This window comes from Echinops telfairi, unplaced genomic scaffold, assembly GCF_000313985.2.
Source record: "Echinops telfairi isolate 266 unplaced genomic scaffold, ASM31398v2 ScPeMD7_443;HRSCAF=831, whole genome shotgun sequence".
Taxonomy (NCBI): Eukaryota; Metazoa; Chordata; class Mammalia; order Afrosoricida; family Tenrecidae; genus Echinops; species Echinops telfairi.
The window spans coordinates 77,741,737-77,754,418 of NW_022104341.1; the positions used below are offsets into that span (position 1 = coordinate 77,741,737).

General features: G+C 42.1%; 1 protein-coding gene across 4 annotated transcripts in view; it reads right to left on the reverse strand.

The window, feature by feature from the left end:
• ELAVL4 (ELAV like RNA binding protein 4) overlaps positions 1-12,682 on the reverse strand; it is a 109,084-nt gene that overhangs the window by 47,200 nt on the left and 49,202 nt on the right. For all 4 annotated transcript variants that reach the window (XM_045292150.1, XM_045292149.1, XM_004699440.4 and 1 more), the window contains exon 2: positions 10,611-10,851. In XM_045292150.1, the coding sequence (XP_045148085.1) occupies positions 10,611-10,851 (241 nt within the window). The remainder of the gene's footprint in view (positions 1-10,610; positions 10,852-12,682) is intronic.

The window sequence follows — 12,682 nt, forward strand, 5'->3', positions numbered from 1 at the left end:
ACAAGGAATCTCTGAGCTGTGCAATGGTTAACATTCTTGAAGGTTTGGATCCAGAGGGTCTTGGGCAGAGAAAAAAACCACTGAGGACTAGTTTCAGATTCCAGAGCTAGGACCAGGAAGTGGGAGTGCCATGCATGCTTCCTGCTGGGTGTCTAGCTCAGGGTTCTGGGTGAACAGGAACTAGCAAGAACTCCTGTGGGACCCCTGACAAGGAGATTAAAAAGTTGACCTTCCTGTGTCTTCAACTTCAGGGAGCCGTCTGACTACACAGATTCAAAACCCAAAAGCCAAACTCACTGCAAGGAGTTGATTCTGAACCATAGCGATCCTATAGGACAGGGGAGAACTGCCCGTGGATTTCTGAGGCGGTAACTTTTTCCAGGAGTAGAAAGTCTCATCTTTTTCCTGTCGAGAAGCTTGTGGTTTCAAACTGCTGACCTTGTTCCAAACCCAATTTGTAACCACTACGCCACCAGGGTTCCTGCAAACAGACTTAGAGACCAGCAATTCCTCACTCCAGAGCAGCAGGTGACAAGTGCCTGCTTCAGAGAACGTCTTTGGCACACGGTCTATAAGCAATGCTAGCAAAGACAGACATTCCTCTCAGGCAATCTCTGTGTCACTGACTGCCCGGGCCATAAACAGCAAACCAAGTTCATCAATACAACATTGGTCCAAGTTAAAAGATGAGATTTTAGGGGAAAACAAATTGTACGTACGTGACTTTACACTTCACAACCTGCCCTAAAATATAACTGGTACTGTCTTCACAACCAAAGGCCTGATGCCCACAGTAAATGTCTACTAAGTGTGGTGAGAACAGGGTGGGAGGAGGCTCTGGGATCCTGGTTAGTTGCCATCACCCGATTTTCCTTGATGTAAAGAAAGCAGAGGCTGGGTGGGTCAGCACTGGGTCTGCTGCTTCTAGTTAAGTCATTTAGCTCTGTTTCAATGGACTACTGCTCCTTCTAGCCTCCTTTAACCAATGGATGCCATTCTCCTCTAGCTTGCTTTCTTAAAATCGATGGCTATTTTATAACCTTTTCTCTTTTCCTTATAAGCAAATTCAAAACGTTTTTGGACTAGGATGACATAAAGAAGGAAGAAAGAAAAAAGAAGATGAAGAGGAAGGAAGGAAAACAAGTTAAGTAAGGGAAGGGAAGAAAATCAGAAGTCAAGTAAATGCTCTGGCCCTAAGTCTTCCTTAGGCTTCATCAGCACAGTTGAGGATAGACAGCACCTTTATTGAATACTTCAACAGGGGAAACTTAAGTTCTGTATATAAAAGCACTTGAAAACAAAGGTGAAGGGGAAGCAGAAGGGATTCTAAAATATGCATCTTACGCTGACACCAACTATAAAATGATTTCATCTCCTCCTAGATCTTTGTGACGAAGAATTCCATTAGCAGCCACAGAAACGGAGCAATTACCCCAACTAGCTATACCCATGTTGTGATCAACACCTCATTTCTCCCCAGGGCATTCGACTACAAAATAAAGACCAAGCAGAAAAACAAACTTTACAAATCAGCAAGAACCTGAAGCAGAGAGGAAGAGTCACTGAGCGAATACGCACCTGACCTCAGTGAGATAAATGAGGACCACATTATAAGCACCACAGGAAGTCTGTAAGTTATCAACCTTCTCCCGTGTTAGTTCAGGTTATTTACTACCAAAGTACAAGTAACACGAGCTTTGGGTTCAAACCTTAGCTCTACCACTTATTATCTATAACCTTGGATAAATTACTTAACCTCTCCGAGCTTCAGTTATTTCATCAACATGGGGAGTTATCAGCATTTACCCCACAGGGAAATTCTCACTATTCGATCCACTATCCTTTGAAGTTGTTTCTGGAGGTCTGGTCACATTGTTTTCTCAGCATGGACTGATCTCCCACAATCAACCCTCTGCCCAAAGTTCCAGGACAGGCTAAGACTCATTCTTCTTAGATACTTGGCTTTGGGAACTCCTGCCCAATGTCATCTTTCTCTTATCAGAAGGCCCAAAGCTGATCCTGCTTTTGTCCTCACTTGGCAGAGGCAGAGTGGGTATAGAAACCATAGGCCTTGCTGTTGGGCAGACTCACCCCCATTCAACAGCTGTCTGGCCCTGAGCCTTGGCTTCTTCATCTATAAAATGGGTTTAATGCCACTTATCCCACAGAACTGATGCAAAGCTCCAACGAGATGACACACTAGCTTTGTAGCTAACTCACACAGAGTAGGCCTATGCAGCTCAAACCCACCAGGTGCTTGAGGGAGAAAGATTTACAGGAGCAGAAACACACAGCAATTCTACTGTGTTTCACAGGGTCTCTATGAGTCAGAATTTACTTCATAGTGGTGAGTTTGGATTATTTTATTTCTATCTTCAAAAAATTTTTTGTTGTTGTTGGTGCTACCGTTTCAATGAAATTAATAACCAGTCCCACCCAAAATAGGTTTGGGTCTTAGTGAAAATAAAACATTCCACAAAATAGCAAAGGGGGATTTATCATGATAATCTATCATAAGTGGACTCTCAGTCCTGTGCAACTCTGCAGGTCCCTAACAGGCCCAGCACTTTGTACTGGTTTCCCTACTGACAGACCCTACGATAAGCAGGTCATTGTCACAAACTCTGTGTCTTTGGTTTTCTCACAGACCATGATAGAAAATTTTGGAGAAGGAAAGGGAATAACGTCTATTTGGTTTGAGAGAGAGATGCTAAAAACATAGTGTTGCCTGACTGAAAATGTTTTATACATATAAAAGGCTTAAACAAATGTACGTCCTCGAGCTGAATTTATCTTCTCTCTAAATGAGAAAGATCTTCTCTTAACAAAGCTCAATTTGGGGAATGTAGAAAAAACAAAAAGGCAACGGGAAGATCTTTAGTTCCTATAAGGAATAAGGACAGATAGGGACAGTTATTTCATTAAGAGCTGGAGGAAGACACGGAATAGGGGTGGGGCAGATTAAAAAAATAATTCACCACTGCTACACCTCACAGAAGGCAAGACACACACACACAGAAAGAATTTCCCATTAACACATTTCAGAAAGCACATTCCTCCTACCCTGAAGCTTATGAATTACATTTTAGATAATGTGTAGAAATTTCAGTTTGACATTACCTTCTTGCTCAGTTCCTCATCTCAGTCAACCAGGTCATTCTACTGAGAAGCCAAGAGTGAGAGAGAGAGTGTGTGTGTGGGGTGTGTGTGTGTGTGTAGGTGTGAGTGTGTGGGGGGAAGGATAGGAGGCTGAGTGAATAGGGAATTGGTCTTACCAACCAAGCAGTCAGCTAAAGCACAGAAATAGAAAATCCTTAAAATACCCAAGCCTGATTCACAGCCTAGGTTAAAATCCTTTGAGACATCTCTCCTGGGAAGTGAGAATACTTTCCTGTAGTTATCCAAGTTCGGAAGCAGGGCAGAACCGTCTGACTTGGAAGGAAAGATGAAGGCAAAGGGAGGCAGAGGCCAAAAGGAACGATGCCTGGCACATAACCCTGACTAGTGCCAACCTGGGGAAAAGTGTGTCAAAAGACGCATAAAGTGCTTGTACAAACTCTAAATCTCCCAGCTCCATTCAATTGCTAACCTGTCCTAATTAGAAAGGATGGAGGGTCTCTGATTGCCCTTGATGGAGACATAAGAGGCATAATGATGACATGGTTTACTGTTTGCACTTAACATTCTGACATCCTCCCAAGTTCCCTTGTTATTAAGAGCCCCTAGCCTGTTCTTTTTCTAACCCTGATGGGCTGCCAAATCTTTTCCATACCTAAAATTTTCTTTTCACCCAGAACATTAACCTCTGGAAGTCACCAAATCAAAGATCTTTTATCCTTCTTTATGGAGCGTACGTCAGATGAGGGCAGAAAGGTGATAAATAAAATGATAGATGCAAATCTGCCTGGTTTTCCTCTGAATTTTGAAGACACATCAAACTGTATTAAGTACATTATCCAGATCAGCAGCTAACTCTGCTGATAAATGCTCTGTTTTTCCTAACCTTCCACTACTAATGGATCTCTCGCTGATGTGCATGTAGAAATGTTCATTCAGTTAACCAATATCTTGGGATTTTCTTGGTTATGCATAATTGAGGTTTGGATTTAACTATACTTAAATTTAAGGCAGTGTTCATTTCAATACAGTGCTTGCAAAAAAAGTTGGAGACAGGGAAATGTATTTCTTGAAGAGAGATGATCAGAAGTTAAAAACCACACCAGATCTATTCTCCCTTGTTCAGGTAAGCAGAGACCTGTTTAATTAAAAAACAAACAAACAAACAAACAAACAAACAAACACTGTTTTCTTAATGCACAATGTGCTTTTTCCAAAACAAAAGACCCAGAGCTCTAATTATGTGTTTCCTGTACCACAAGTTTTCATTCCCCAGAGATAGACGCTGAGTTGGCTTGTTAAAGGGGAGAAATCATTTTTAGGGGAACTGCTACATATAAATGGTAAACTGGGGAACTTACAACGTGTCAATTAATTCTCAGTTCAAGTCCCAACTCTCACACTTAGAAGAAGCTCGGTCACCTTGGGCAAGTTGCTCCACTGCTCCTTAAATCTTAGTTTCTTCAACTCTTAAATGGCTGTCTTGAGGAAACAGGATCCACATACCAATTTTGGCACAATACTTAGAAATACTCAATGAACAAGCCTCTTCTTATGATTCTGGTAAGAGGCCTCAGTTTACTCTTTACATGAGCTAGCACATTAAAAGCAAAACACACCAAAGGCACACACATACAAAACCTGCTGCCAATATTCTCTTCTTTCCTGGCTGTTATAACAAATAATGCCAATGAACTCACCTCAGGGTTCACGAGTGAATTCAGAGCACTTGCACATTTTACAAATTTTCAGAGTTTTGATTAGTTATAAGGATATACCAGAAATAAAATATCCCGCAAATCATCTATAAGCCGAAGATCTTTTAAATGTATATGAGATAATGAAACAATCCAAAACCTTCATCTTCCTCTCTCTTCCACTTAAGATGCTGTGTGTACCGTGTCCAGCCAAGTCTTCCTGACCCGATGTTCTAATAGATATGCCCACCACTGTTGCGGGCCACATCCTGAATCTCACCTACTGAGGGACACACAAGATGATGAGCGCTTTCACAAATCCCAAGAGAACAGAAGGAACCCAGATGTCACTGCATCAGATCAGGGATGATTCCTTTAATGAGAGATGTGAATCCAGACATAAAGGAAGGAGCCAAGTCTTCACCCTGATGTCCACAGTCCTGAAGTAGCTTTGTTTGGTTTTTCTTTTGACAGAATGATAACATTAATCAAGACAAAGATATTTTACAAAGGAGGAAACAAAAGGTCGAGGTGATGCTGTCTTTGTCTACTGGGGTGCAATTCTCACTAACCTTAATTTTGAGGATGCTTAATGGGATTTGGCCAGGCGGCTTCATAGTAGACCCTTGCTTCCTGAGAACCATGTTCCCGCTCTACTTTTTTGCCTACAGCAGAGGGATAAAAATGCCTTCATCCTTAGACTAGAATTTTAGCTCCTTGCCTGTGTATTTCTTTCCTCTACCTAAATCCTAACTTCATCTTTCGAATCCCCCAGAATTGCTCCACTAACACAGATCTTACCCCTTCTCAACCACCCACAGTACTATGGTCTGCCCCCAACACTGGTCATTCGATCGAGTCAATTTTACACCTGAATTCAGTTGGGACTGCCTTGTCCTTATAAATCTCCCCACAGACCTCTTACTAGGCTGAGATGGATAAATAAAGACTACTAAAAACTGCACTGCATGGACACACAGAGCAGGACACCAAGTACAAATACAAGTCTTTTCTACCACTGTGATGCAAACAACCACACACTGGGGAGAGGGGGATCAAAACGATTTATTTATTTATTTAGGTCGTATACTGACTCCTTTCTAAGGATTTTATTTGCTACTTTCCTCCCCCTTTCTGCTCTTTTTGGGATGGTGTGATAACAAGATTTTTAAAAAATAAAAAACTCACTGCCATCGAGTTCATGCCGACTCATAGGGACCCTACAGGGCAGGGTAGAACTGCCCCTGTGAGTTTCAGAGACTGTAACTCTTTACAGGAGTAGAAAGCTCCATTTTTCTCCTGTAGTGTGACTGGTGGTTTCGATTGCAGCCCAACGTGCAACCACTACACCACCCAGACATGTATAAAAACGCAATTCAGTATTCCAGCACTGCTGGCTTCACAACATATCCTGAGTCACCTAACTTTGTCCTGGCTAAGTTTTGGCTCCTCTCCTACACTACTCATCACCCAGGAACATAGACTTGGTAAGGCAACCACAAGGCATGCAAACTGAAAACCAAAAGGTAACAAAGCAAAACCCAAGACACTAAGTAAATTCTTGGAAGTCCATGGGAACAACTGAGTCTCTAGCAGGCGGTTGTTCTTTGCCTGAGTTTCAGTGTTGCATGAATCCTAGAGGCCACCTGCATGTCCCTTTCTCTGAAACAGCAGAGGCTGCAAGTGGATGAAGGCGAGAAGTCAAGGACTTGGCTTGCAATGCCATCACATGCCTGCAGTGGCACACAAAAGCAACTCATGTCATGTGCTTTCCCTCCTGGTACTGAGATTATCCTGATAAGTATACTTCCCCAAGTTGGAAAAAGAAAGTCTAATATCTCTAAAAAGACAAGTAACAAAGATGTCCAAAAAGCCCTGTGAGGGAATCTTAAAACCTGGCTCTCCCAGTAAATCTGGCTCTACTCTGAAGGAAGATGCAGGCTGCATCCCAGCGGGGGGTAAATACTGCTATCTTCTCCTGCCTTACTACACAGGAGTCTCCTTTAAAGCCATCGTGCATTAGGTAAACTCTCCAGAGGGTGGCCACCAAGTTCTACTCAGAGGAGCACAATGTTGTATTGGGTTTTGGAAGAAATGGGCTTTCATCAGGTGTCTGAATTTAACATGTGCTTCTACATAAAACCATGTTTCTGGAAACCGGGGATGAATCCCGTTCCAGCACCAACGTGAACTATGTTGCCCTTTGAAAGTTACTTGGCCTCTCTGAGCTTCAGTGTCCTCACCTAAGAAAATAAAGACTGTTTTGAGTCCTAAATAAAAAAACACCAAATCCAACTGTATTTGTATATTTTAGAAATGAATAATTGGAAATGAAATTAAGAAAACAACTCAATTTACAATAGAATCAAAAGAATAAACTATATAGGTATAGATTTAACAAAGAAGTACAGCCATTTACTCTGAAAGCTATAAAATAAGGATGGCAACCTATGTACAAATATGCTTGATACAATTGATGTATGGATTGTTATAAGAGCTATAAGAGCCCCCAATAAAATGATCTTTAAAAACAAAAACTAAACAAAATAAAGTAAGGTATGTCCAGGGCTTAGCAAATCCCTGGGTCAGAGCTAGCAAGTTCTGGGCACAGAACAAGTGCGTGATAAACGGTGGCAATTATGTAGTCGGCATCATAAACCTTAAGTCTCTGCATGAGTTTCCTGTGTTTTCAAATGGTGAATTCATTGACAACCCACAGCCAGGGGTGATTGTAGTCTGCCAGCAACTGCCACCACCAACAGTCTCCCTCTCTCTCTCAAGGGATCTTAATTTTATAAGCCAGATCCTTCCAAGGGAACCCAGGACCATCTCTTGGGGAGTGGTTTAGGATTGGGAAATCTTAATCTTGAATTCGTATCTCTTTGCCACCTCCCACCCCCTAACCCTCCCACTGGATATTTAGAACTCCTTCTAAACCTCACAGGATCGAGATGCATTGAGATCTGTAGGCGGTGTTGGAGGAAAAGGGGGGACTGGGATGTTAAAAATCAGGGCAACAAAAATACCTATGATGTCATTTACCCTGACTTCTAAACCACCAGCAGCAGCCTTTCAATTTGCCTGGTGTGATACCTCACCTCTTCCTAGGCTGTGTTATGACTTCACCCCAGATGTAGGCCGTGGGGGGTCATCTGTTTGAGCGATTCCCACTCCTTCCGCCCCACGTCCCCACAACCCAATCTCGGGCTCCTTCTCTGACTTTTAGTGTAGCCAATTAAACCTGCACAACGGGTGGATGGAGGAAATATGCTGCATCTATGGAATGGTACAGCAGGGACCAGTTTCACTGTTAATTTAAAATGCTAGAATTAATTAGGTAGTGTAAATGAAGAATTTAATAAGCACTCTTTACAACCACAAGTTCTACTTTTATTAAACACTGCTACCAAATGAGGGCAAATATCTCTGGTCTCTCTATAGTTCCCTGCCTCATTCCCCTAAGTTCCCTGAAAATAAAATTTTCTCTCTCTCTTGCTTTCTTTTTTGACTGAATAAGAAAAAAACATATAATTATAAATTTATGCCTGAATTGTATTTCTGCTCTCAACCCGTAAGCTTCTTCTTTAGGCTCAGATGCCTTTGCGTGTCTCTGCTTTTGCTGGAGAGGGTGCTAAACAAACTAAAGTTGACACTTTTGGTTCTGTATACCAAATTAAAGGCTGTCTTCGAAGCTGTCACTCCTATTCAAATCCACTCGGTGAACTACCAAATTAGCATGCTTTCAGTAAAGGAATCTGCTTGTTTAAACACGTGTCTTCAGAAAACAAGGAACAACACCATGAATCAGTACCTCTCAAAAATCTCACTACAATTCTAAAGAAACTCTTCTGAAAAGGTGATTAATAATACTCACTAATATAGCTAGCAGAGTCCCTATTTAGAAGGTAAGGGTGCACCAAAAATATATTTTCTATACAGGAGTGGGAGGAAGAATCATATGGTTAACCGGCTTTAATTTGGTTTGAATTATCATCCTATTATATAAAGAATATTCAGGAATCCAAGCACTGGCTTTCTAAAAATGTGAATAATTCTATTAAAGAATGGAAGACCCAGCCCTCTAGGAGAAGGCCAGTAAAATGCGGGCCCTATTTGGACAGCTCGCTGTAATTGCTCTGATCTGGCTCTCTCCCACCCCACAGCCCAGCCCCTTCCTGTCTAGTGACCTTCCTTGAAACACACTAACCATATCTATCAGACAATTTACCAGTTAGCCACTTGTCATGGACTCAATTCTGACTCATGGAAACCCCATGTGTTTCCAAGTAAAACTGTGCTCCATAGGGTTTTCAGTGGTGAATCTTTGAAAAAGGTCACAACAGCCCCCATTAGGCACCGGGCACTGCGTACCCAGCTTCTCACGTGCCCCTCTCAAGAAGTTCTTTGTGATAGGTACTATTTCCCAATTTTACAGATGAGAAAATGATGTGTGGAGCGTTGTGGGACATATTTTAGAAAGTAGCACGATTATTTAAGTTTTGTGAAATTCTACAGTATTTTATTATACCTGTTATAATAATTCATGTGAATTTCAACTTAGAGGGACCCTCTACGTCCAACTCAAACCGGACCGTCAGGCTCCCAGGGGTGAATCTGTGTGGAGCACACGCCACATCTTTCTCCCACGGAGCAGCTGCTGGGTTCTAGCCACCGACCTTTCCGAGCAACCCATGCTCCCCACTCTACCGCCAGGGCCCCATGGTTAATGGCGCAGAGGAGCAAACTTTAAGAGACTACTTATACCTACATGCTCACACATACCACATTCTCTGACTGAATAGCCACAAGTTCTAGGCCTTATTTTAATCATAGAATTCCCTTTTTCTTATATTGACCAATCACTCGTCAATTAAACTGTCCAGAGAAAGGGAAACAAAAGCCAATGCTCCAAGGGAGAACAATGTAGAATGTGAGTGATTTCAGAGTTACTAGAGAGCAGCAGCTTCACTGCCGTCATTATGCACCCCACTTCTCACTCTAGTAAGCTTACAGGGACAGCCCCCCACCCCACCCACCCATATGACAGTGTCAGCGCCTGCAAAATAGTAAGTCTTCCACGAACAATTGTTGATTTGGGGAAAAACAAAAGCAGTATCTCAAGCACATTTTCTGTTTTCAAGTGAAAAGTCGCAGACTTCTCAAAAGAGTATCTTAAAGACAGATAAATAAATAAAATTAGAAAATACCTCATTGGCAGATCTTTGATACACATCTCTCCATCTTCCCTCCTACTGTAGAGCAGTTGATTCCACAATAATCTGCTTTCCACGGGGCTGACTTCTCCCCAGGAACAATGGGCAGTTGTGTCACCCTTCCACAAGTCCACAATAGCCCCCTTTGAGACATGTGCCTCAGCCACGTGAAAGATTATTGGACACACACAAACCAAATGCTCGAGAGGCCAGGAACAGATGGCTAAAAGCTAGGGTGCACTATTGGGAGGACAGAGGACAGCAAGAAGAACTAAGTAACAAAGGCACAGGGTGGCTGATTACGAATAAAAGGGGATAATATCGAAAGAGAATTTCACATAAAGTTGAGGAAACGCCAACATCTTCATCTGTTTCGCAGTTCTACCCATCTACAATATGGCTTTCGGCACGTGTCACACCCATGTGTGAGTTTATGACTGTGTATCCACACCATCCTTGCAGGCAAGACACACACAGCAGACACTCAGACGCATCACCAAGTGTGTGCATTTCTGCTGAGCCTGCACATCTCCTGGCACCACGTTATCTGTGAGTCCCGCACCTGGAATACTGAAGAGCATACCTGTAATCTTGTCTCTCACGAGTTTGCAGGATTCTATTTCACCAATGCTCCCAAAGAGACTCCTGAATTCCTCTTGGGTCATATTTTGGGGTAAATAGTTGACGATGAGGTTGGTTTTGCTGTCATCTGTGGCTGCGCCTGTCTGCATGGGAGAAGGACAGTTTCTATTGTTGCTGGAAGGTCCATTGCTTGTATTGGATGTCGGGCCATTTGACACCTGAGGCTCCATGGTGCTAATTATCTAAATAAAATAAAAACCATTAGAGTCAGCCTACTGAAATCTCAAAGTCACAGTTGAATTTCCTGTTAAGATTTTACTTTATAGTTGAAAGGAAAATGAATGGGATACAGCGAGATGGAGCAAAAGAGCCTGGGTTGTGCACACAGCCAATTTAGAGGCATGTTTTTAACCAAAATGTTAAACTCCCCCTGCTATTTTTAGGCCAACCCATAGATTTTGAACACAGACTAGAATGCAGTGGGAACTCTCCCATTATTTTGTTAATGAAAAGCTAATTCCTGTTTTCATTACACAATCACTCTCAGAAATGTATACTTAAGCCACACCAAATTATAATTAAAATGTAAAGTAATAATGATGATTAAAATTATAGTTCCATTAAAGCTGAAAAAGCTAAATATAGAGGGCTACACTCACAAGATCAAATACAGTACCTGTTTATTCACTATCTCATGAAGTTAAAATGACATTAAATTAAGTGGGGCCGTTCCATATGGGAAGGGCTTAGATTTCTACTGATGCTTAATTGCTGATCACATTCAGATTTCATAAGCACATACTGGGGAGGTAAAGAGTTATCTCATTCTTTTTCTACACAGTCACTGATCTCTCAAGCTTCACCCAAGAAGAATTTAAGAATTTTCTCTGGACCTAACACTTAAAGATGTCCTTAAATATTTGTGGTGTTCCAGGCAGCATCCACAGGAATAGAGAGATGAGTAAGATTTCTCCTCTACCCTCAGGGAACTTAAGAGTCTAGTATGGGGAGAGATCTTTGTAAAGAGCTCAAGGAGCACAACAGACAGGTCAATTACCCCTACCTTAGAGGTTAGGGCTATCACTTGTTGGTCATTCTGTGATGGCTTGTGTGTTGCTGTGATGTTGGGAGCTATGTGACTGGTTTCTCAAATGCCAGCAGGGTCACTGAGACTGAGCAGGTTTCAGCAGAGCTTCCACACTAAGAACAGACTCTGATGCAAAAACAGGCTGTCCACTTCTGAGGAATGAGCCAACCCCATGGATAGCACCGTATTAGCCACTGAAAATCTCTTATCAGTACTGAAAATTTCATGAATAGAAGCAGAATACTGTCAGAGATAGAAGATGAACCTTTGGATCGGAAGACACTCAAAATTATGCCTAAGGGAGAGCTGCCCTCTCAGAGAAGTAAAGACTGCGGGAGTAAAGCCTTCAGGACGTTCATTTGCTGATGGGGAAATGACTGAAAATGAGAAGAAATAGCTACAAACATCAAGTAATAATTGGAAGTTGAAAGGTACCAACCATAAATTTAGGAAAATTGGAAGTCATTAAAAATGAAATGGAGTGCATAAGGATCGATATTCTAGGTATCAGCGAACTAAAATGGACTGGTATTGGTTATTCTGAATCAGGAAATTGTATGGTTTATTAGGTTGGGAATGACACAATCAAGAGAAATGGCTTTGCATTCATTGTCCAAAAGGATATTTCAATATCTATCTTGAAGTAGAACGCTGTCTGTGACAGGATGATGTCTAGGTGCATCCTGGGAAGTCCAAGAACTATAACTATGATTCATATCTATGCACTGGCCACTGACGCTGACCCTCAGCACTCCCTGTCATCGAGCCAAGTCCGGCACAGAGCTACCCTAGAGGGCAGGGAGAACCGCCCCTCTGGGTTTCTGGGGCTGTAACTTTGTACAGGAGTAGGGAGCCTTCTCTTTCTCCCAAGGAGTTACGAAATGCTGACTTTGCAGTTGAAAACCCAATGTAGAACCACGATGCCATCAGGGTCCCACTAAAACTTTTGATGCAGAAATCGAAGCATTCTTCTGTCTGAAATTGAT